This window comes from Squalius cephalus, assembly GCF_949319135.1.
Source record: "Squalius cephalus genome assembly, chromosome: 25".
Taxonomy (NCBI): domain Eukaryota; kingdom Metazoa; phylum Chordata; class Actinopteri; order Cypriniformes; family Leuciscidae; genus Squalius; species Squalius cephalus.
In genome coordinates, this window is record NC_137146.1 from 11,740,633 (window position 1) to 11,765,745 (window position 25,113).

At 38.5% G+C, this 25,113-nt stretch overlaps 2 protein-coding genes across 3 annotated transcripts in view; both read left to right on the forward strand.

Annotated features, from left to right (window-relative positions):
* The first annotated feature begins 69 nt into the window (after positions 1–69).
* On the forward strand, positions 70–14,036 carry LOC307153303 (suppressor of tumorigenicity 14 protein homolog). Its single transcript, XM_079862667.1, has 19 exons — positions 70–207; positions 1,648–1,819; positions 3,107–3,234; positions 4,446–4,513; positions 5,533–5,723; positions 5,803–5,934; positions 6,294–6,513; positions 7,604–7,746; positions 7,847–7,944; positions 8,123–8,232; positions 8,420–8,553; positions 10,257–10,361; positions 10,441–10,539; positions 10,769–10,882; positions 11,130–11,249; positions 11,344–11,527; positions 12,467–12,738; positions 13,358–13,494; positions 13,571–14,036. Exons 1-19 carry the CDS (start codon positions 121–123, stop codon positions 13,736–13,738), a joined length of 2,682 nt encoding a protein of 893 aa, XP_079718793.1. The 5' UTR covers positions 70–120; the 3' UTR covers positions 13,739–14,036.
* A 1,820-nt stretch (positions 14,037–15,856) lies between these two features.
* Positions 15,857–25,113, forward strand: part of flt1 (fms related receptor tyrosine kinase 1) — a 29,649-nt gene continuing 20,392 nt past the window's right edge. For both annotated transcript variants that reach the window (XM_079863124.1, XM_079863125.1), the window contains exons 1-5: positions 15,857–16,224; positions 19,869–19,965; positions 20,570–20,781; positions 21,765–21,889; positions 24,910–25,072. In XM_079863124.1, the coding sequence (XP_079719250.1) occupies positions 16,167–16,224; positions 19,869–19,965; positions 20,570–20,781; positions 21,765–21,889; positions 24,910–25,072 (655 nt within the window). In that variant the 5' untranslated portion in view covers positions 15,857–16,166. The remainder of the gene's footprint in view (positions 16,225–19,868; positions 19,966–20,569; positions 20,782–21,764; positions 21,890–24,909; positions 25,073–25,113) is intronic.

Sequence of the window (25,113 nt, forward strand, 5' to 3'; positions counted from 1 at the left end):
CTCGCAGCGCCAGACCCGCTCAGGTCGGGTTTCTCCGGGATCGCACTACGTCTCCGGGCTGATTTCTCTGCCCGAGGTATTGTTCTGTATCGCTGCATCGGAGCCATAATAGAGCGGGCCATGAGGACTTTTCCCAAAAACAGGAGCTGCGAAGTTTACAGCGTCTCTGGTTTAGGAGCCTGCGCCCCCGCCGGTGCACCTGCACAGGTAGGAGAGACTCTTCATCAGCACCGCGCGCGCAGACGCAGCGTCTAGCGAATTCTACACGGTGATGATGCTTTCGAGCACTTCTAGTGTTTATTCTTACTTACAGAATACATAATATTATTTTGGGAGCCTGAGGGAAACAACATCAGTATTTTTAGTGCTGCTGTGTCTCAAACTTTGACTTTGAAGTATTTTATTTTGTATCAGATCAATAGGGGAATAATATTAAAATAGCCTATAGTTAAAGTATTTTAATTAGTAGTAAATTTGTGTAGCCGAAATTATTGTTAGTGCTGCTGTTGCCACCTACATCTAACTAGCTATAGAAAACATGGATGTTTTAAATTATGTGCATAATATTATTTTCATCACCACCTCATTTTAAGGACACATTTGAACTTAAAACAGCAATTGAAAGAAAAAAAAACAGAAATAGACAAAACATAGGCTAATTGTAAGTTAGTTACTCACAGTTGATGCAAATGTCTATATTCTGTGAAAATACCCAATCCAGTTGTACATTGATTATCCTGGTCAGCAATGATATTTCTAGTTTTTTAAAATGCATAAATGAAAAACTTGCCTGGGTGTTATACATCCAATTATCCAGGATAACCTGCTGATTTATAGATCATACCTGTTCTGTCATTTTACAATCAAATCAAATATAAGAAAAAAAAATATTTTTTTTTTTTTTGTCTTTTTTTGACTTCTCACCTCATTTTGGTGGTCACGTACACTCAAAGTTATTTATTGGCATGTATGGTTCCATGAAGAATCTTTTACATCCGTGGAACTTTTCCATTACACAAAGGTTCTTTATAGTCTGAAAAAAAGGTTCTTTAGATTATTAAAATGCTCTTCACACTATAAAAATGGTTCTTTTAGTAATTGCTCACAGAAAGGTTCTTTGGGAAATGGTTCTTCTATGGCATCGCTGGAAACCTTTTATTTTTAAGGGTGTATGATACATCTAGTTTCTAATTGGTTAAACTGTTACAACTCACCCTGTGTTTCAACACTCCCCTCTCCCCTATGCAAACTTACCAAAAGGTATTTTAAGCTCATTTCAGCTGTGATAATGAACTTAAACCTTTTAGTTTGGCCACGGGGTTGCCTGCGTCTAAACGTTGGTCTTGATGGTCTCATGAATGTGCTTGTCAAAGATGGAGTGCTGACACCGCTGAGAGAGGCCGTGGGAAAGCAGACCCTCAAATTACGCTTTGTGCGACTCCACAGGGGAATCCCACCAGGATATCCTAGTTCCGTGACCCCTTCCTCCTAATGAAAAGATGTTTAGAATGATGGGGGGGAAGCCAATTAAATACGACACATAGGTTGTTGTAGGGTGACAGAAAGGTTGTGATAATGATCATGAATTGTTTCGGTCTCTCTCAACAAGTGACGTTAAGGCAACGTTTCTCGACTTGTGTTTCACAGGACTTTGTGACAAAGCCTGTCCAGACGTCAAGCCCATCTAGCAGCGAGTCTGACATCAAGAGCCCGGTGGGCAAGAAAGCGGATTGCGGGGCATGGAGTAAGTGGGCGCTGAGAGTCTCTCCCCTCCTCCCTCTCTCGGCTGCCATTGCACTGACTCTCCATTTCCTTGCATGTAAGTTAAGACCCTCTGCTGTAGAGGAATGCCGAGATTATGATCTGGTATGTTCCAGTATAGCTAGTGAAGCCTCTTATCCTCGGCTGTCCAAGAAGAGTCTTCAATGAGAGCATGAAAATATTCTTATTTTGTTTTGCTTGATAAGCTACTCGTTTACATTTGGCTGCTGTAGATATTTTTCTATATTCACGTGATCCACAGTGACCCCCAAAATATGTTAAGACACTTTTGGATATTAAAGTCACACTTAAAAATTAGGGATGCACCGCTATGAAAATTTTGGCCGATACCGATAATTCTTTGTATTTGAAAGCCGATAACCGATAATATTGGCCGATAAATCTAAATCCAAATCCAAATAATTATATAATTGTTGAGAGTCTGATTACAAAAACAAAAGTCTCACCATTAAAGCCATGCAAGCACTCATTATAATTTTATGTTGCCTATATGACAGCACGTTGCACTTAACTGTATTGTCCTACCGCTACCGATATGGTGCATCCGTATTAAAAATGTATGAATGTCATTGACCTTTTGTCAGAACTAACTTCATATATATAGTTGTTTTGCAGTTACTGTTAATTAACTGATGAAGATTATTTTTAGTAGATATACAGTAAATTTAGTGTTCAAATAATTATTAAATAATTTGTTCAAATAATTTCTGTCTAAATAAACACTACAGTTTAAAAGTTTGGGGTCGGTAATATTTTTGAATGTTTTTGAAAGAAGTCTCTTATGCTCACCAAGGCTCCATTTATTTGATCAAAAATACAGTAAAAACAGTATTATTGTGAAATAGAAATTTCATATATTTTAAATTATTTTTTCCTGTGATGACAAAGCTGAATTTTCAGAAGGACCTACTCCAGTCTTTTAGTATCATATGATCCTTCATAAACATATTTTGTAACATAAATGATTTTACTGTCACTTTTGCTTAATAATAGTATCCATTTCATTAAAAAGTGAATAAATACAGACCACAAACTTTTAAAAGGTAGTGTAACTAGAAAAAAAAAGACATTTTTTTTGCAATATATGGCATCTAAATTGCATCTTTTCCCTGCATAAATTCTTAAAAATGAAATATTTTGCTTGAAAAGTATCTGTGTGCTTCTTTCTTCAAAATAAATGTCACTTGATTTGATATTTTGTCATATAATTCAAGCATTTTAAGTGTCCGTACACTTTTTGGGTCTACGATACATGGTTTATCAACATTTCAAACTTTTGAGAGCATTTAAAAATATAATATTATGTGTGTTCCTGTTCCCGCAGCCTCTCCATCGCCCTCAGTGTTCTACCTTGGAGGAAGCATCGAGTTCTCCAACCTCAGTTTCTCTCCAGACCTGGCAGACCCGTCGTCTACACAGTTCCGCCTCCAGTCTCAGGCGCTAAGCCATTACGTAAGCATAAACATACATAACAGTTTCTCTGTGCCGCCCTCGACAACAAAGCCGGTTTCTCCGTGATCTCTCCGGAATGCGGCCGCTCTCCAGAGACCACTCAAGGAACGATGCTCGCCCCTGGCACTTTCAGACGCAAAGTCCGCCAGAGCTGCAGGTCCAGTGGTGTGCTCGTCCCTCATTGTCACCCTTTTAAATGTAAAGCAGGCCCTGCCGAGTCTTCGGCCGCTCCGTGGCCCTCTTAAATGTAAAGCCAGCTGTAACCGGAGCTCGGCTCGGTGTGAGGCGGTGCGGTGAGACCGGCTCCCAGAGGACTGCAGCTTTTCAGGGCCGAGGACAAGAACGGTGTTTGTGAGAGGGACAGGGCCTAGGCAGGCTGAGTGAGAGGAAGAGCAGTCCTTCAATAAAAACATTGTCTGTGGGCTTCCTCACACACAATCAGATGCTCTGTACCTCTTTGCTGAGAGGCTGCAGCCAGCGGAGAAAAGAAAGGTAGACCAGGGGACAGAGTAGGCCAGGAGAGAGAGAGAGAGAAAGTAAGGATATAGGCCACCGAAAGAGAGCGCAGGAAAGTGTGGGCCAAAAGGGCCAGTGTGTGCCAGTATCATGGGAATGGTTGGCATTTGTGTCCGCAGATTAATAGAGGCCGATGAGGAAACTGGCCAAGTGCTGCAGTTCGTCCAGTGCGATGCTCTAATTAGCCTAAACGTAACCTGTGTCCTGCCTGTAATCCAGTTTAATAGCAAGGGAATGCGATTGTGAGAAGTGACGGCCTGCAAGTGTGCGCCTTTGCTCATAAAAGTTGGTCTAAATCTGCTGCCCGCCCCTCCATCCAGCACTTCGGGATGACATTGAGCCCCAGACAATGGCGCTGTTGTTGCACAAAGCTCTTGTTGCTCAAAGCCAATCTCACAAGAACAGCGCTTTTGTGCCATGGCTGCAGGTCTCGCCTGGGCCACTGATGTCTCACCTTCTTCAGTGATGTCACGCCTTCCGTGGCTCTGATGTCACTGCGACGTCCCCGAACACTGTATAGGCTATGCCATACGGAAACTTCACGGCCTTGGTAGATGTTATCAGTGGTTTGTTTGCAGTGTGCAGAAATGGATGTGAAATACAATAGCGGCTGATGTTTGTCATGGTAATCAGTTATTTCATGGTGTCTCTGTCATCTCTTTACTTCCTTTCGGTTGATGTACCGTGGATCTAAGTTCTCAGAGTTGTATGATTCTTCACCGTGGAGCTCGTATTACCAGCACTCAGGAATTATTGCATTTAGGTGAGTCTGTACATAAACACGTCACAATTTATTTTTTTTATTTATACATTGCATTTGTGTGCACATTGAATAATTTGATTTGTGTGCAATAATCATTGAATTTTCACATTTTAAGGTGCTTTAAGTAATTGCACAAAGTGCAACAGGAACTTGTTCAATTTTGAAGCGAAGGTTCACCCAAAAATGAAAATTCTGTCATCATGTACTCACCTTCATGTTGTTCCAAACCTGTATGAATTTCTATCTTCTGATGAACACAAAAGAAGATATTTTGAAGAATATAGGTAACTAAACAGTTGATGGGCCCCAGGCGAGTAAATGATTTTTGGGTGAACTATCCCTTTAAATACTTCTCTCCAAAACCCCGCCCTCAAAAAACCCAAACATGCAAAATTAGGCCTATTTCTGATTGGCTAAGAAAATCAATTAACAAAAGAGAATAACAGAAAATCAATAACAAATAAAAAGACTGTGACAACTGTTAACATAAACCACAAAGATCCAGTGTTGTTTTAGAATTATTTATTTAGTATTAAAATATTTATTAAACTTTTGATATTAGCTTATATATTAGCTTTTATTTTTGTATTTTAAGTTTTCATTTTAATTCGTAATTGTATGTGATTTTCAAAGTTTTTTTTTTAAATAGTTCTATTTACCTCTCATTTATTTTTAGTCATTTAGTCATTTTAGTACTGCAACTTATTTCAGTTATTTGCCAAGGCAACATTTGTAACAATTTTCAGATTTCAGATTTTTTAAGTTTAAATTCAATTTTATTTCAGATTTATTTCGATTTATAGTTCGATTTGACTTATAGTCACAGCTGTTGTAGCGGATGCAGATCTTATAGGTAGGTATAGGTAGCAGATCTAATGTGATTTACTACTCTAATACGCCAGCGTTGCTCTGATGTGACCATTCGACCGTTAGCAAATTAAAATTCAAAGCCCATCAACTCAAACTAAACCAGTTTTAGGTGTCGTCATCTTGTTAAAAGTAATGTGTCCTGATGACAGTGAAGGAGTGGAAGGTCTTTGTGTGTACTACTGGAGTAAATTCTCTGCTCCTCCTGCTATTGCTGAGGAACTCCGGAGAGTGAATCCGGCCCGGTTGCAGCGTCGTCTACCTGGAACCAACAAGGTCCTATTTAGCAAGAACGAGGAACGCTACTACATGGAGAGGGATGAGGACACACTGCGTCTGCTGGGTTAAGAGCGTTTCATCCCTCGGTTTTTGTCCTTTCCAAAGTGAGGACAACACCTAAACGTGTGTTTCTGTGTCTGCAGGTTTGAATCCAGATGACGGTGGTGATGCTGGGGATGCTGGGGATGATGACGATGAAGATTCTGATGACAAAGCGGAAAAAATAAAGAACCCAAACTCTTTGCAGAGTGGCAAGTGGCAGTTGGGGCTGCAGGGTACAACCATAATACACTGTAAAGCCTGTTGAGTTTACTCACATGATTTATGAACACTGACTCATTTGAGTTGCCAAATGTTGGTTAACTTTAGTTCTTCTGTATCCTCCATGATACATCGTAAGAAAAACACAATTTACGCCACAAGTAGGTAAGGCCATTCAAATGCAACCATGTCCCATTAATCCTCTGAGTAAACTCTGCATGCAAGTCCCTCAACCAGGCAGGTTTTACAGTGTACTATCACTACCATACTATATCATTCTGTCATGAAAACTCATCTACAGTCATTATTTTCTGATTGTATTCTTCACTTATTCTCTCATTCTGATCATTTCCTACTCCCATCTGCCTAACAGCCATGTCTTTTGACCTGTACGCTAAGTACGGGAACAATCGCACACTCAGTCTTGTCAGTCCGAAGAAGCCGTATTACCAGTGGAGGCTGCGGGTGCCGTCCGGCCACGTCGTGCGACTGGTCATTCTCACACTTCAAGGGGCAACACCAGGAAGCTGCTCCGCCAACAAACTGTCTGCTTATGATTTCCTACTGCCGCTTCAGAACAAGATCATCGCCAGGTAAGTGTGCCATCACATAGAGAATAGCATTTTTTGTCCTTTTGCAGCATCTTGGTTCATAATCTCGTAATTCGGAAAAGTTTTTAAATGAGCACTGAACATAGTCTGTACGTTTCTTGGCCTTAATTTGGTGCTCTACAATTGAATTATAATGCTTAGAGGTTTAGTTCACCCAAAAATTTTAATTGTTTTCGTTATTTCTTGCATCACAAAGAAAGATATTTTGCTGAATCAAACTAATACTTTTTTTTTCCATAATGGAAACAGATGCTGTCAAGCTCCAAAAATGCCCCAAAAAAGCACTATAAAAGTGGTTCATATCTTCGTATGACTTCATAACTACACTACCGTGCAAAAGTTTGACATCTGTACAAGATTTTTAAAATGTTTTTGAAAGAAGTTACTTATGCTCACCAAGGCTGCATGTATTTGATCAAAAACAGAGTAAAAACAGAAATAATGTGAAATATTATTACAATTCAAACGAACTGTTTTGTATTTTAATATATTTTAAAATGTCATTTACCTGTGATCAAAGCTGAATTTGTCTTCAGTGTCACATGATCCTTCAGAAATCATTCTAATATGCGTATTTGCTGCTCAAGAAACATTTCTTACTATTATTATCAATGTTGAAAACATTTGTGCCGCTTAATATATTTTTGTGTGAAATTAGTCATTTTTTCAGGATTCTTAGATGAATAGAAATATCAAAAGAGCAGCATTTATTTGAAATATATATTTTTTGTAACAATGTAGTAGTCTTTACTGTTACTTTTGATTTTCTTTCAAATGTTATTGACCTCAAACTTTTGTAGAGTATATTCCAAGTCTTCCATATGAATCCATATGATTGTTTGTTGTGAGGAATAGACAGAATTTTAAGTCGATAATTGTCTCAAATATGCCGCATCAAGATTTGAATTGAATGTCATCACAAATGAAATCTGACCATACAAATAATTTAAACTTACGCTGCTTTGTCCCTAACAATATGATTCCTTTCCACTCCACACCTGAATACTATTTTGTTTTGTTTTAATGCTGTCATTGAAGATGCCAAAACATCAATCTTCTCTCTTCTTCTCAGATGGTGTGGTCTGCCAATATCAGGAACGTCCCCTGTAATGAAACTGACATCGTCTGGGAACGTCATGCTTGTCACGTTTTCATTCAGTCGTCAGAGGCAAGGAGCCATCTTCAAAGCTTATTTCCAGGCTATACCCAAAACCGGTGTGTGAATTAGTGGTCAGCATGAGACGCTATCATTGTAGTGGTTATTCCTCTCAGATGTTCGAATTTCTTTGGTTCCGTGTCGCTGTTTTTTCTATAGAGTGTGGTGGTTTCCTCACTGCATGGAACGGCACAGTGACGTCCCCTTACTACCCCGCCTACTACCCTCCAAATGTGGACTGTAACTGGAAAATCAGGGTGAGCTAAGGCTAAAGGCTTTCCCATGTTTCCCATGAGCCTCTTCCCCAGTGTTAGCATGCATGCCCTGTGAACCCCATTCAGAGGCCTGGGATGCTCCCTCTTTGAGACGAGGGCCGCAGGGTGGCCGCTGCTTTGTGTAAGAGTGCGTCCGTTGAGAGTCTGGTTTCACTTTTAGGCTCCGTTGCCGGGATACCTTCTCTCCGTGACCATTGTGATGCTCGACATTCAGGATTCACCAGCTTCGAGCACCTGTGAAAAAGATTGGCTGGAAATAGGTGGCGTCAAGTGAGTGTCATGTCTTTCACGTGTTGAAAACAGTTGGCTTAGACTTCGGAATACGAGCTGTGGGTCTACATGCATTAGGTTTATAATACGTGCTATGAGAATCAGATCATATTTTTTGGCTGATTTAACAGCGTGTTTGTGTGCATGTCTATATATGCATGTGTATGTTTTTTCTACGTTTCCACAGGCTCTGTAACCCAATTGGGGACAACAGCAGAAAGAGGATCTATTCTTCTCCCGTCCTGCTGCACTTTCATTCGGATGAGTCTTTGACACATAAAGGTTTTTACCTGATCTACAGAGCCTTCTCTCCTGAAAGCGGTGAGTTCTTAGTATTCTGTTTTTATCCATTTTTGTTTTATGTGTTTTGTAGAACAGGGTTTGATTTGTGGTATGTGTTTTGCATCTGAAACAATTGTCTCTGTTACTGCTTTGTGATGTTTCAGGGCCATTAAAAGTAAAGCATGATCCCGATGTTTTTTTTTTTTTTTTGGAAACTATTAGATGAATACTAGTAGAAATATTATGTAATCGAAAATTTTATATTTTTGAATTATTTTTTTTCAATTATGTTAGATTATTAATGATTTTAACCCTTTCACGCATAGAGGTCACTACAGTGGACAGCTATTCCAAAAGCTATTTCTTGCATATGCATGGGTTTTGATTGCACAGTTGCACATCAACTACTAGAGTGGACACTAGTGCGTCATCCTATACACTGCCACCAAGTGGCAAGCCATTGTATGTGGAATTTTTTTTCTTCAAACCAAGATGGCGACTGCCAGTCAGAAATGCCAATTTGCTCCAGAATATCCATCCATTCCTTTTGTCCTAGAAGACTCTTGCAGGTGAATTTTTTTTGTAACATCTAAGGAGTCGTATCATTATTACATTTTCCAAGTATTGTTTTTAGATTGGGAGGAAATTATGATTAATCATCTGTCCACTAATTTGGACATCATGCATCTGTAGCTATATTTCAGCTACAATTCATACTATTAGCCTACTGTGACTGTTGTTCATGAAAATACTTCATCTGCAGTAACTTTTTTGGTTGTAAACAAATGTATTTGTCATTAGAATGTAATTTGCAGTTACATTAAAAAGTAATCTGATTATGTAATGCACGTTTCTTGTAATGCGTTACTTTACTTGTTACATCAAAAAGTAATCTGATTACATAATTCACGTTACTTGTAATGTGTTACTTTACTCGTTACATCAAAAAGTAATCTGATTACATAATTCACGTTACTTGTAATGTGTTACTTTACTTGTTACATCAAAAAGTAATCTGATTAGATTACATAATGTATGTTACTTGTAACCCTAACCCTAACCCCAACACTGCTCATTTCAGATGAGATTGAAAACACCTGATCGCTAGTTTTTTTCCCACAGTCTGAAAACATCAATAGATCAATGTAGATTTCAGTCTGAGATTTTCTCAGAGAGCAGAACTACAGTAGAAATGTGTCCATTTTGAACATAATCAGAATTATCAGCTAATAAGAGTAAATCGACATACTCTGGTAGAATGTAGGTAGCATGAGCTTTTTCTACATAGCCTGAGTTGGGTTTCCACACATAGGAAAAAAAATCCTGACTGAAGTTGTCATAACTCATGCATGGGGTTATTAAAAATTTTAAATCATGATTTTAGCTGTCCCACAATTTGTGTGCAGCCCTGTTGCCGCATGTTTTTCCCTTTAACAAAAGAGACTACAGAATCATTCTTTAAAATTGATCGAAAATCAACTTTTTTTGAAGATTAAATTATTCCATTCACTGATCATTTGTTGAAAAAAAAATAATTTGTTCATTTTTTAAGAGCATGAGGCCATATTTTGTACCTCACTTGGGAAATGGAAAAAGTAGTCACCGATTCATTTCTTAACCAAAAGAAAATTCTTGACTTATCATGACATTACAAAGAAAATAAATGTAATCTTTCTGAATCATTTTCAGAGCACAAATTTACACCCCAGGAAGTAATGATCATATTTATTCTCCGATATTAGCATGTCCGAGGCAGTTCCGCTGTGGAGATGGAAAGTGCATTCCGCTGAGGAAAGTGTGTGATGGAGAAAAAGACTGTTCTGATGGACGAGATGAGGCTAAATGCAGTAAGTTCATAAGTTATACTTACATTCTTTTCTACTGTCCATTGCTGTCTTATTTAATCCTGCTTTACTTTGCTTTTAGACACGTGTAAACCAGGAGAAGTTTATTGTAACGGTCAGTGCAGACCACACAGCCAGTGTAACACTGCATGTGGTGACAGCAGTGAAGAGTCTAACTGTGGTAAGAGTGTCTTTATCAGTCAGATTTAATACTTCATGCAGCACAATTGCTCTCTTCCTGCATTCACTGATACCCAGAGATGTCTATTTTTATTGCTACAGACGTGTGGAGAGAGTTTGTGGTAAGACCTACCAAAGTTCTGGTGTGTGTTTGTGTGCACGCGCACGTGTATACACCTATGAGTTTGTCAAGCTCATTTCTTTTTGTCTTCAATTTGTCCACTTTTTAGGTGGTAAATGCTACCATATGTGCCCAAACAAAATCTGTCTCCCCAAAGCCTCGGTGTGTGATGGGATAGTGGACTGCAAAGATCGCAGCGATGAACTCAACTGCACAAGAGCATGTGATTAAAACCCACTTTGCCTACAATTCGGTTGCCATCTTTCACGGCTTATTGGCCCAAAAAAGTATTTGGACAATCAAGCCACATGGTTTTCTGTATACAAACGTATTCATAATAAGCACACATGTATAATGTTTTATATGATCATTGTGTTCTAAAGTGTTTTTTTGGACATATGGACTGAGACTGTTTTTTAATTCATTATTTTATTAATGATACAGAATTATGTCTGCCTGTTCCTTTGCAGTTTCAAAAGGATGCTCTCCCTCCTCCTTCAAATGTGGCAGTGGAAAGTGCTTGAGTAAGATCAATCCGGAGTGTGACGGCATCAAAGACTGCAAAGACGGTTCGGATGAGTTGCGCTGCGGTGAGCATGTTTAAAGAATGACATATTTACTTCAATTTAACTGCCTATAATGCTTGCAACAGTAACAAATGTCAACATACACATGTGCATGAAGGTTGTGGCACAAGGCCCAGGAAGAGGGCAAAGATTGTGGGTGGAACCGATGCCCAGACAGGCTCATGGCCGTGGCAGGTCAGCCTTCAAATGGAGCGCTATGGTCATGTTTGTGGGGCATCTCTAGTGGCCAGCCGCTGGCTCGTCTCTGCCGCTCACTGCTTTCAGGACTCTGATGCAATCAAGTGAGGTTTTAATCAGGCACCTACACTGCCAGTAAAAGTTCTTTTGAAAGAAATTAATACTTTTATTCAGCAAGGAAACATTCATTTGATCCAAACCTGTGACAGTAAAGATATTTAATATATAATGTTACAAAATATTTGTATTTTAAATAAGTGCTGTTCTTTTGAACTTTCGGTAACACTTTAGTTTAGGGTCCAGTTATCACTATTAACTAGTTGCTTATTAGCTTGCATATTACTAACATATTGGCTGTTTATTAGTACTTATAAAGCACATATTAATGCCTTGACCATATTCTACATCCCTTAATCCTATCCAATACCTAAACTATTACCTTACTAACTTTTAATAAGCAGTAATTAAGAGTTTACTGAGGCAAAAGTCATAGTTAATAGTTGGTTAATAGTGATAATTGGACCCTAATCTAAAGTGTGACCGAACTTTCTATTAATCAAAGAACATCCTGTTTTAAACATCCTGACCACTGTTTTTAACATTGATCATAATAAAAATGTTTCTTGAGCAGCAAATCAGCATATTATAATAATTTCTGAAGGATCATGTGACACTTAAGACTGCAGTAATGATGCTGAAAATTAAGCTTTGCCATCACAGGAATAAATTACATTTTAAAATATATTAAAATAGAGAGTTATTTTAAATTGCGGTTTTTGCTGTATTTTTCATCAAATAAATGCAGCCTTGGTGAGCATAAGAGACTTCTTTCAAAAACATTAAAACCAACCCTAAATCTTTAAACGATTTTATTTTATTTTATTTTATTTTATTTTATTTTATTTTATTTTATTTTATTTTATTTTATTTTATTTTATTTTATTTTATTTTATTCTTTAATATACACACTGTCTAAATCTGTTGTCTCTCGGACTCCGAAACATGTGAAGCTACAGGTATAGTGTTTGCTCATGTTTTGGCAGGTATTCTGATGCGCGCTCATGGAGGGCCTACATGGGTATGCGAGTAATGAACTCGGTCAGCAACGCAGCAGCCACCAGGCAAATCCGCCGTATTGTCTTGCATACGCAATACGACCAATTCACCTCTGACTATGACATCGCCCTACTAGAACTAAGCGCCCCTGTCTTTTTCAATGAGTTGGTACAGCCCGTCTGTGTGCCCGCCCCCTCTCACGCCTTCACCTCTGGAACCAGCTGCTTTGTCACTGGATGGGGGGTTCTGACAGAAGAAGGTATGGCACAGTGTAGAAACACATTCAGAACAAACAATTGGTTCTTGTTCTATTGACTTTACCCACAGTTTTAAACACATGATTCATATGATGACTAAACATCAGACTACCACTGAAAAATCCCCCAGGATCCCCGTTGAAACAGGAATGTCACACGCTAGATATACTACCTGTAGTGCTACTTGAGTTTGGTTTGGTTTCATTTTTATGGTGATCTTATTCAAAATTGATCCTAAAATGCATGTGTAACTAATAAGAAATGACTGAAGTTGGTTTTAATTTATTCTTATATTTTAAGTTTAATCTGAAACGTGTCTCTCTCTCTCTATGTGTGTGTGCTCACTTTGGGCGTGTGCGGTTGTACGCTCAGATAACCACGCACGATCAAGTTCTCTTTCTCCTCTTCTTGTGCTCTAATGGTTTAAAATCGCTTGAATGTGTACATTGTCAAGAATAAACAAGTGCGAATGATAAACTTTCACTCTATCATGGTTTGCAATTAATCTGCAAATCAGTAAACTTAAAAAAATCAGAAGGGTTTTTGAAAAATGATTCAAGTAATTATGTTGTAAAGACCGTTTAAATGCATTGTTTTTATCTGAAACCTTCTAAATTTCAGGTGAACTGGCCACATTGCTGCAGGAGGCCACTGTTAACATCATCAGTCACCACACTTGCAATAAAATGTATGATGATGCGGTCACTCCCAGAATGCTTTGCGCCGGAAACGTTCAGGGAGGAGTGGATGCTTGTCAGGTTAGTGTACACTTAGTCACTGTTTGTGTGCTTGTCAGTGTTCGCGGTTCTTATATTCACGTCTTTGTTCGCACAGGGAGACTCTGGGGGACCTTTAGTGTGTCTGGAACGGGGCCGCAGGTGGTTTCTAGCAGGCATTGTGAGTTGGGGTGAGGGCTGCGCTCGACAGAACCGGCCTGGAGTTTACACACGTGTCATAAAGTTCACGGACTGGATTCACCAGCAGACGAAAGGCCAGGTGTGACGCACACTTGCATACGCACACATATATTTACACCAGAGAACGGGTGATTTGCCCACGATCGAGGTGCACCGGCCCAGCTTTCGTGGTGCCCAGACACAGCAAACATCAACACCTCTGCATCGGAAGCAATTTCCCACCAATTCCTGTTGCTCGGCGTTTTAAACCTCCACCCACAGTCTGCCAGCAGCTTCACTCCCTTCTGTGATTCTTTATGCCCCAAATTCTTAAGAACCACCCACAAACCAACTGTACTCTCTAAAGCCTCGACAGTGGACTACTAGTGTAGAGATTATAACAGGTTGAAGAGATACATATCTTTCATTATTTGCAGTGGAATGAGTTCTCTTGGTAAGATTTGTATTATTTGCATACAGTGACTAAATATTAGTTTTCATTCATTTATTCATGGTAATGGAATCTTTTTTTTTTTTCATTGTTTAAGGATGATATAAACCCTCCACTTCATTGTCCATTTCAAATATGTCCAACTGTGAAATTGACTGCATGTCAGAAATTATGACCAACATCAATTTTAGTCTTGTATTATTATTATTATTATTATTATTATTACCATTTTATATGTTTTATAGGGTTTTTGTTTTAATAAATGATTGTTGGCTTCTCTTCCAGTGGGAGAAAGCAGTGGCAGCCCCTAAGACTCTCTCTACTGGTTGTGATTTGACATTACATTACTCAGTACTCCTTTAGTTATGCAAACTGTATTCCTGACAACCAGATGTAAATGTCAAAACTGAGCAAATGTTGATACTTTATAATAGATATATGAAAATAGAACTATATTAAAAAGAGGTGCTACATTACTTCCACTCTGTGATTTTTTTATTTTATATATATATATATATATATATATATATATATATATATATATACTTGCATGTGTTTCAGTGAAGTGTAAGTACATTCTAAACTGAAAAATCTTTTTTTTCTGATTTTATGTGAATATAGTCATTGTTAAAATATGTAATATGTGACCCTGGAACACACGTCACATGTCGCACAGGTAGATCTGTGGCAAAAGCCAACAATACATTGTATGGGTCAAAATTATCGATGTTACTTTTATGCCAAAAATTATTAGGATATTAAGACGAAAGTGTTCCATGAAGATATTTTGTAAATTTCCTACCATAAATATATAAAACATTTATTTTTGTGAGTGAATGCAGCACAATCGCAAACATAAATGGACAACTTTAAAGGCGATTTTCTAATTAAATAATTTCTAATTAAATTTCTAATTTAATCAGCTTCTTTATTCAGCTTTCAGATGATGTATACATCTCAATTTAACTAAATTGACCCTTGTGACTGGTTTTGTGTTCCAGGGTCACATATGCATTTAGATGTACGAAAACTCACAAACAAGTCTCAGTTGTTTCTCCTGGACAACAAGATTAAATGTTAAAAAAAAAAAAAAATCTGAAGTCTCCAGCTTCTCTGAGAAAAGACTTCACCTGGATTTTTTTTTACTCTTTCTGTATGACAGCAGTCTCATTTAAGCCATTTTTATTTCTCCTGAGTAATTTTAGGAGAAACGTCTGAGACAAAGTTGATATTTCACAGAATTATAACTGAGATCAATGAATTAGTGATATCTGAATAATACAGTTATTCCTCTGTGATCTTTATTATTAATTGCTGACTTTTTGGTAACACTTTATTTTACAGTCCTGTTCCCCATACTTACATACTATGAACTTATTATAGTTATTACAAACCTAACCTTAACCCATGCAGTTACCTTATTAAGCAGTACTTTCTTAAGTAAGTACACTGCAAGTACACGTAAGTGCACTTTACTGTAAAATAAAGTGCAACCAAATTTTATATTAATTTATTAACTTCCTATATTTAGCATTGTTAATATTCCAGCTGCATAATCTATAAGCATAATTCACATTGGTATTTTTTTTCTCACTCCTAGTCTCACTGAAAGAAAGCTCAGTTGTTTCCCCTCATGTATTTACTCTCCTCTTTTAAGGATAACAAGGGTGGGATAACTTCGGCATTTACAGCAATAAGCTTGTTTATTCATTATATGATGGATGAAGTAGAGGGAAGACACTGGAGCAGTGCAGAACATCGGGTCCTTGTGTAGGTCACGTCAGTCGCGCGGGATGGGTGTGTCGATGAGCGTCACGGAAGCTCCGGAGGCAGTGGGAAATGAATAAATCCCAGCCCGCGGTCATAATGGGCAAGAGTTAACTGGAATTCATGCATGGTGCTCCTGCTTCAAGAGTTCATACTCCGGACAGTACCGAAGTTGATTGCAGTCCACTCCATGTGAAAGCAGAGTTTGAGGAGTTTGGTGTTGTAAGGTGAATTGATTCTCTGGAGTATTGGAGCTGCAGTGTTTCCTTCATAGGTGTTCATCTCCAAGCAAAGGACCTCAAGCAAGACCAAGAGAATGTTCGATATATTATTTGTGATGATCTTTGGACTGTCAGGGCGTGTTCTAACTAAAGGTAAGTTTTTTTTAAATCAGTTTAAGTTCGTATTCATATTAAACATCTAAGCCATACATTTATTTTTCACGTTGTTCAAATACGCACGTTGTTTCATATTCCACCGAAGCGAAAGGATGAAGAACCGTTTGGGAATGCGCGTGGATGTGAGCGTGTGACATTCCTCAGTACCAGCGCATCATTATTACTGTTTCATGATACCTTGACAGAACGAAACCAAGCATGTAACTTGTTCGAGTTTATTTGTTTATTTATTTTTATTCGTGCCTAACTGGAAATTATGCGTAGGCCTTTGGCAAAAGAGAAAATTTACGCAAATCAAATGCGCTATAGCGATTTGTGCTTATTCCACCACTATGGCAAGCCGATTAACATTTATAACTTAAAACTAGTATTTTTGTCGTTAGTAGCGTTTTTTTTATTACTAGTAATTAATCCAACTCATATCCGACTTGTATCTGTACAATTAAGTAGGCTAATAACTACTGTCTAACCGAAACTCACTCAATTAGTAATTATATAGCCTGTATATGTGTGTGTGTGTGTGTGTGTGTGTGTATTACAAATTGTTTTAAGAAAAACTGTTACTGGATTGTGAAGTAGCATCTAATGATTTGGTAATAATATCTAATGACCTATTGCTAAATTGAAAGGTTATACTATTGGATTAGAATCAGAATGAGCGTTATTGCCAAGTATGCTTATAAACACAAGGAATTTCCTCTAGCTTCTAAAAGCTTTTGGTGCTAAGAAAAGCAAGAAGCTACAGATAATAAAAGTTAAATGACGATAATTAATAGACAAAATAATGTAATGTGCACAATAGACGAATATGTACACGATAACATTAGATAGCTTACAATAATGTAGCCTACAAACATCATTACTACTAAAGAAATAATAGCCTGGTTTCACAGACAGGTCTTAGATTAAGCCAGGATTAGACATTAGTTCAATTAGGATATTTAAGTAGTAGGCTATGTGCCTTAGAAAAAAACATTACTGGTGTGCATCTTGAGACAAAACAATGGCACTGACATATTTTAAGATATGTCAGTGCATGTTGCTTTCAGTTATCTCAAACATGCATTTTAGTCCGGGACTATCTTAAACCTTGTCTGTGAAACCGGGGGAATAAGTACTAATATTCACATTAGTTAGTTTAAAGAAATAAATGCCTAAACGGCCTGCCATAACAGGACAAGTTGTTTTGATAGTACAGACCTCTCTGCTCTTACTTGGCATCCGTCTTCAATGTTTGGCCCCGGTTGAATCAGAGAGGGCGTTATTTCCTGAGCCTGATGACTTTGTGAAATGGAAGTTCTAATATAAATGACTTCGGGGTCATGACCACCGTGAGGCAGGAACCAGCGCTAATCAGGGTGTTATAGCTAAAACAGACCCACGGGGAGGAAGCAGGGGGTAAAGCGATGTACTGTCCGCATGCACTGTGGGATTATTAGTGCTTTATTGGTCAACAACTCGCCACAGGATGGAAAACTGGACTTGATTAATGGCTAAACGTGTGTTTTAAGCATGCGCTCAAAACCATATAGGCTACAGTTATAGGCTATTGCAGACATTTTGGCCAAATTAAATAGAAGGCTATCGGCTTTTAGAAATATTCCTAAAATGCACTAATAAAAACAAGTTCACAAATAAAATGAACTAAACTAAATCGCTATTAAAAATGAATAAAATAGACTAATTAATGCACGTAATAAAAAAAAAGCTATATAGGGATATATATAGGCTATATATATGTGGTAGACTATTTTTTTGTTGTTCAAATTAAAGGTTCTACTTTGCAACACCTTCGAGGTTCAACAAAGAACTTTCTTATCAAGGACCATTTTCATGAAATGTTTCTAAAGAACGAAAGAAAAGAAATGTCAGTGTAACTTCCAACGTTTTAGATTAGCACGTAGCCTAAATGACATAGACTTCACATTTTAACCTATTTAATAGTTTCCCAATGTGTAGTTTAACAAACAATTTTACAAAGTCTTTATAGATTTCGTTATATATTTTTTTCTGTTTGTGAAGTAGCCACTCAAATAAAAGACTGAAGAATTAAAAGCGCATAAATTAGCCTATAAATGCGTATCGTTGATAAATTCGTTTCCTATGATTTAAAGTCACTCTCAAGTGCATGCAACATGCTGTGTTAAGGGTCTACATTGACTTAAGTCAATTTTGCATTTGCATTTGTTCGTGTAACAGTGGCTGTCCTTTCTTACTTGCCCCGTCTTTAAACTCTAACCTGTTTTACTTCGGCTCATTATCGTTTATTCAAACATGACGAGTAAGGTTTGTTGAAATTGGCATGTTTTCGTCCTGTCATTAGTGTGCGACGCTCTTGTTGAGGGTTTCTGAAACGGAACCTCAGCGTGTGGACCGGCTGATAACGAGCCTGATAGAATCCCATGCGGGATTCGCTGTGGGGAAAAAGTGCTTGACTCCTACTTCCTTTTTTCATTGGTCTTACTACAATACCATTTTAATGTATAGACGGCGAATGGCCTGCGAATAGCGCGTGAATAATGGAAAGGAAATGATGCTATAGACTGCGTTTTTAAAAGCAATAAACAATGGTGAGAGCGGTCAGTATTGTAAAGAGCACGTCTGTATCGAGACCAGATGTTTAGAATCATATTGAATTATGTGCTATCTTAAGCGGGTTTTTTCTTCTTCTAAAAGACTAAAAAAAGATAGGCTAGGCTATAAAAATGCAGTTGGCTGTGCAAACACTATTTTTGATTTAGTGTATTTGTTATTACAAAACGTGTTATTTTGCATATTAAATAGGCTATTAATGTCACAGCATCACGTGGATATAAATCATTTTAAATGTCTGTACAATTATTCAGTAGTCTATAGTTCAGTCATTACGTTCGTTTTATGTTCAGTTGGGCATCCTGACCTTCAGTGTCTTCATAAATAACATAAAATGCATGTTATAGGCTTATGTTTTCATGCAGGCCTACATATATTATGGTTTTAAAAGTCAGACATGAAAATTAATCATTTTAAACGAGACAGCGTGACACTTTCTCAGAATCTGTCTAATTAAAAAAAAATAAGAACCTTAGAAAGTATCCATATGCAAAGTTTAAAAATGTATTTGGAAAACCTTAATATAGCCTAATTAATTGTTCTGTAGGTTAATAGATATAGAATTGTATCTGTCAAAATATAAAGAAGTAAAATACTATTGATGATATTATGAACTGCTGATATTTACCTTATATATATATATATATATATATATATTACCAACAGCACTGATGTTTTCAGATGTTTTTTTTTTTTTTTTTACATTAATCTCCATTTATATTTGATGTATAAACTTTGCCTTGTAAAGATCCTTAAGAACCTCTGAACAATACTCAAAAATTGCCCCTCAATAACACCCTTGAGAAGTTGTGCTGTGCTCAGAATCACCTAAAATATAACTCTTTAAGTATTAACAGGAATTGTGGGTCTGTTTCAGTTTGATCAATGGCATGCATAATGTATGTTGTGTAAGTCCTATACATGGGCTATCATTTTTATCACCTGAATGTGGTCAATGTCACTCTTTAAAACCTCACAACATCTTATTCAGCAGCATCTAACATACCTTTGTGTTTTCTATCTGAAAGACACAGACACAAAAGGGAGGTTCAGTTCTCCAGTGTTGGATGTTACTGAGAAGCAGCTTATTATAGAAAGAAATCAGACACTTCAGCTAAACTGCAGGTGAGTGATGTGTCAAACAATCTCACGGTTAAAGGAGGATCATGACGTTTTTTATGAGTAACATAAAGTAGCTTTATGATTAACTGAGGTAATACTGATTTTAGTCAAGAGGAATGTAGGCTACTAAGTAAACATTTAGAGTGAGAGATGAATGCATAAAAGTTGAGAATTAACCAAGTGGGGTCCAAAAGCCTGAGAGCACACTGCAGATCTATGATTCATAATTTGATTTAAACCTTGTAATAAACAACCCTTGGTACAAAAGTTCAGAAGTTCTTATGCACAAGAGTCTCTCAAATCATGTTGGAGAACATGATCATCAGTTTTTACACAAACTTGCTTTTCACGTGATGCTGTCATTAAAAAAAACAACAAGATATTTTACTAAAACTAAATACCAAGCCATAAATTCATGTTGACTGATCATTTTCCTCACATTCTATGCATAAAAGTAATGCTTAAATGCTTTTGATAAGTAAATTGTATAGTATTCTCACTAGTGATCTCAGACTTTTGGACCCCCAATATATGTTGATCCCAGAGACGGTGACGTCTGATCAGTTAGGTGTAAAGTTCCTTCTATAACCCAAATTTGATGTTTCAGGGGACGGTGGGAGCTCCAGTGGGTTTTGCCATCGGGCGTACCGAAAGTCTACCACGGCACCCAGATAGAGGAGACTCGATGCGGGAGAAAAACTAACCAGTACTGTAGCCGCCTGACGCTCAGTGCTGCTTTAGCCCAACACACTGGCTCTTACCGCTGCCGGTACCTCCAAAAGCAGCGCAAACAGGCCTCGGTGTATGTCTACATCACAGGTAAGATGCTTCAGGTGAACGCTCTAACCCTTAAACCCTCTCTCTCCAGCCACCGTTCAATAGCTCGACCATCTCACTGACCATTTCTGTTGCTTAAAGCCAAACAGGAAGTCTCAGGAAGCAAATAATACCTAAACACCATTTTTCTCTCGAAGCAACATATCCGACTAAGTGAGTGTCTGGCACGGTTTCACACTGGCATTTTTTTGTTTTTGCTCGAACCGTAGGCTGTCCTCCCTCACTTCTGACTATATTTAAACTATAACTTTCTTTTACGTGCAACCTCAAGGGGACAGAAATAGCCCCAGCTGTTGAAAGGCTCAGCTCTTGGGCAGCCTTTCCCAGGGTACCCGGCCTTATCTATCTCCCTCAGCCCGGCTGTCCGTATCCTGTGCTGCTCTGGGGGGAGGGACACTTGGAGACAAGGATAGAGGATGCGATGTCTTCTTGTGTATGTTTGTTAGGATGCGTGTCTGTGCATGGGAGTGGGCACCTTGAGGGCATTCCGGGGCATAAGAGGCTCGGATCCTCCCTGGTCAGGCATTAAGGAAGGCTAAGGGGTGCCCCAGGTCACTAGGTGCGGCCCCCGGTTAGCCAACAAGGCCCCTGAGGACCATCAATCGCTCTCGCGGCCATGTCCATTTAGCCTCACCCTTCGTCCTTTATATTGAATCAAAGCACGACAAGGAAGCATCCAGCAGTCCTTGGGGTACTTTTGTTAAAACGTTCAGATATTATTTTCCGTTCCTTTAATAACAGCAGAACACCAAACAATGGGGCGAGCAACACCCAAAGCCTTTCATTGCCACAAGAATATTGCAACTGTGACGAAAGTGCAACCAAGAAAACAACAGTGAGAGAGAGAGTGTTTGATAACAAGCGAGCAATCTCTCTGTAATTGTTGCTGACTCTAGATTGTTGTCAGCATCTGCTGTTTGTATGTGGTGTCTGTTTGTTCCTGACCTCAGCATTGGTCGTTTCAGATAGCCAGCGGCCGTTTGTGAAGATGCAGTCGGAGATCCCAGATGTGGTGTACATGAAGGAGGGAGAGCCGTTGGTCTTCCCCTGCAGAGTCACACACCCAGACACCAAAGTCTCGTTGGTCAAGGTGAGTGTCTCAACTGTGAGCCAAACAGATCATTTCATAAGACACATCAGCCTTCCCTCTTTCCAGCAACACGTAATCTGTCTGTCAGCACTGAACACAATTTGTGAGACAGTCTCAGCCAATCCATTTGATGGTTAGTATGCAGGATTATTGACCAATGAGATTTGACAGTTGGCGGGGCCATCCAGAGAGCTAGAACCCCAGTGCTGTTCAGTACAAAAACTTATTTCTTTGTAAAATAGCTTTCATGATTTTTTGTGTCAATCCTCTTAAACTTTTCAGTCATCTCATAAACACTGGCTTTTCATTTGTCAGTCAACACTGAACACAAAATGTGAGATAATCACAGCCAATGTTTAAGGTAGGATTATTGACCAATAAGAATTGACAGTGGTTGGGCTGTCCAGAGAAATAGAAACTCAACACTGTTTAGAACAAAAAACTCATTTATTTAGAAAAGTAGCTTTCAAGACTTGTCGCTTGGTTGTTTTGTCAGAATTGGCATATTGTCTAGGAATGGGCATTTTATTAATTGTCTTCTCGAGAAATCGCTTTTTACTCCGCTTCACTCAGATTACATAATTACGCACTGCATATGTTGTTTTTATTACTTACATCACATTTTAACACCTTGAGCTATGTTCTATTCTGCTCCGTTTCTCTGTTTGAAAGGAAGAACGCACTACAGTAAACACATGCTGTGTGCTTTCTCAGAGTGTTTAGTGCTGTTGCTGCACTGGACTGAAAGTCTTTGTGCGATGTTGGAGCTAATTGATGTGTGATAAATTGGAGAATCGATCATTGGTGTCAAGTACTGCTGTACTCAGGCATTCGTGCCATCCCTACTTTTATCTATGGCTTCCATTACCATACATGGAGTGCATCCTCTTGTTCTCATTCACAAATAAGACCTTTCCTTGTCCTTATCTCACAATCACTCCAGGTTATAAGGGCAAGCACACATATGTTTGTGCCAGTTCGGATGTAAGTGTGTTTGTGCGGGCATGTGGAGGGGATGTACAGAAGTCTTTTTGGCTCAGCGTGAAATGGATACTTTAAGCCGATGCTCAGAGTGAGCGGCGCCCACAGCTTCCTCTACTTGTTGGCACTGCGCACAGCCAAGAAGATGACGCCGAGACCACCTCACGCAGACTGATGTCTTCCACAGCTGCTGGCACAGACAGCCATTTCAGGAATGAAGCTTTACCTATAGTGATTAAAAAAAATAGCTTGCTGTGCATTTATGAATTGATTAGATTCACTAATGCATCTTTGGAGATTTAGGATGAGTCCAAATATGGTAACGACTGTCTCAAGAGGGTTTAAAAAGGACTTAAGATGTATTTCAGATGAGAAGGGGAAACGGAAAAGAACAAGTTGACCAGTTCCCCTCGAGCTGCCTTTGGCTCCTCACATGCAGGATGGAAACTGTTTTAGGATATGCTAGTGATATGACATCCCTATCCTCCCTCCTTGCTCAAAAAAGCACCACATTTCATTTCTGTTTGCTTTGTTTATGTCTTGCTGACCCTGCGCACAGATATACAAAAGGCAATCGTGCTATAAATACGAGTTCTCTCCACCCTTCTCAAAGTTGGACTGTCACACACTGGTAGAGTGTTTTTTTCCTGAGAGGATTTTGCACTTGGCAATGTATCTTTAATCTTGCACCTCTCGCGTAGGGAACAATACATAGGCGGCCGTGCTCTCGCTGAAGCTGTGAAAGTGGCCAGCAGGGCCTTTCCAGAAGCTGACCTGAGGGCCTAGCCGTGATGTCTATATCCTGTAGTAACAGGATGTGAGGAGATGGACTGGAGTCACGTTTTCACATCCTTGCCCTCCCTCTTACGCACTGAACGGAGGGAGGGATGTTAGTAAGAAGTTGGACTGAGGTGGGAATAGGTAGCGAAGGTGAAGGGGGCACAATATAAAACTTGTCAGCTTTGCTCGTGAATATTAATAAAGTGACATTATGATGTTTGATCCTATTTTTGCTGAAATTGGCACTAGAAAGGTCTGTAGCAGTGTTATTACTTCCCGCTTATGTGTTCTTTCCAGAGTTATTTTAGTAATATTTATATTTATAAAATTATTTGCCAAGGCAACATTTTATTAATAATCTAATATTTATATTTTATTTTATTTCAACTTTATTTCAATCAATGGAAATACATTTTTAATACTTTTAGATTTAGTAAACAGTAACAACACTGGTTCGTTCAGTGCTTGGTTAATTCATAATTTTACGCGGCCACCAATCAAGCTGTCATTTTGTCAAATTATGCAACAATTTTTTTTTTTATATTATGTAACTGTGTGTATTTAGGATACATGAAATGCTAGCAGTGAAATTCGCCTTAAGACCAAGGTGTCGAGCATTTAGTTCCATTTAATTTGCAAGTCATTTCCACCGCTGTCATTTCCGCCACAGATTGCTGTTACGCAATACATAATTTGTGATGTGGCGGAAATGACAATGTTGTGGAAATGCTCATAGAAAAATGACAGAATTGTATGTCCACTGTTTTTGCATTTTAAAAGAGTTAATTTTCTAAAAGTCTTCAAGGCCATATTGGAAAAAACACTGGTTACTACTCACCTGGGTAAAGGGCTTACCTAATGCCTTACCTAATACAGTAGTGCTTCCTTTAAACAAGGTGATTTTGAGAAGCTCACAGTGAGAGGAAAGCATTCACCTGATCCCCTGAGAAAGGGCAGGACGCTTCCACAGTGTCACATCTAAGCCTGTAAACATTTCCTCCATTGAACATGGAAGTAAACAAAATTATAACACCGCTCTCCAAGAATTTCTGAAGGACGGTGCACTGTTGAACCCATTAGAGCCAGCGTGTGCGCTGGCCAAATGAGATTCGAACTGAAAGTGCAAGTCTGTTTTTAAAATCCACCCCAATGGAACATTTTAGAGCTTTTCAAAGTGAAAGCAAAAATCTCTGCTGCACCTAAAAGAAATGCAAAAGCTGCTGTTGTTTTTTAATAAGGAATTTTTCTTACATTTTCAGTTTCCTTTCCACGTGTTAGCTCCTGATAATAGAAACATCATCTGGAGCAGCAGGCAAGGCTTCATTATCCGTAGTCCAACATTCTTCTACATTGGGCTGTTTTCCTGTGAGACTCTCGTCAATGGAGTCAAATACAGCAACAAGTTTTTGACTCACAGGCCAGGTAAGAGCTTAAGGTTTTTTTGATTAACTAATCTGTGAACC

Coding starts and splice junctions, on each gene's coding strand:
- LOC307153303 (XM_079862667.1), top strand. CDS start 121: ATGAGGACTTTTCCCAAAAACAGGAGCTGCGAAGTTTACAGCGTCTCT. Junction 208..1,647: donor CCGCCGGTGCACCTGCACAG/GTAGGAGAGACT, acceptor TGTGTTTCACAG/GACTTTGTGACAAAGCCTGT. Junction 11,250..11,343: donor TTCGGATGAGTTGCGCTGCG/GTGAGCATGTTT, acceptor ATGTGCATGAAG/GTTGTGGCACAAGGCCCAGG.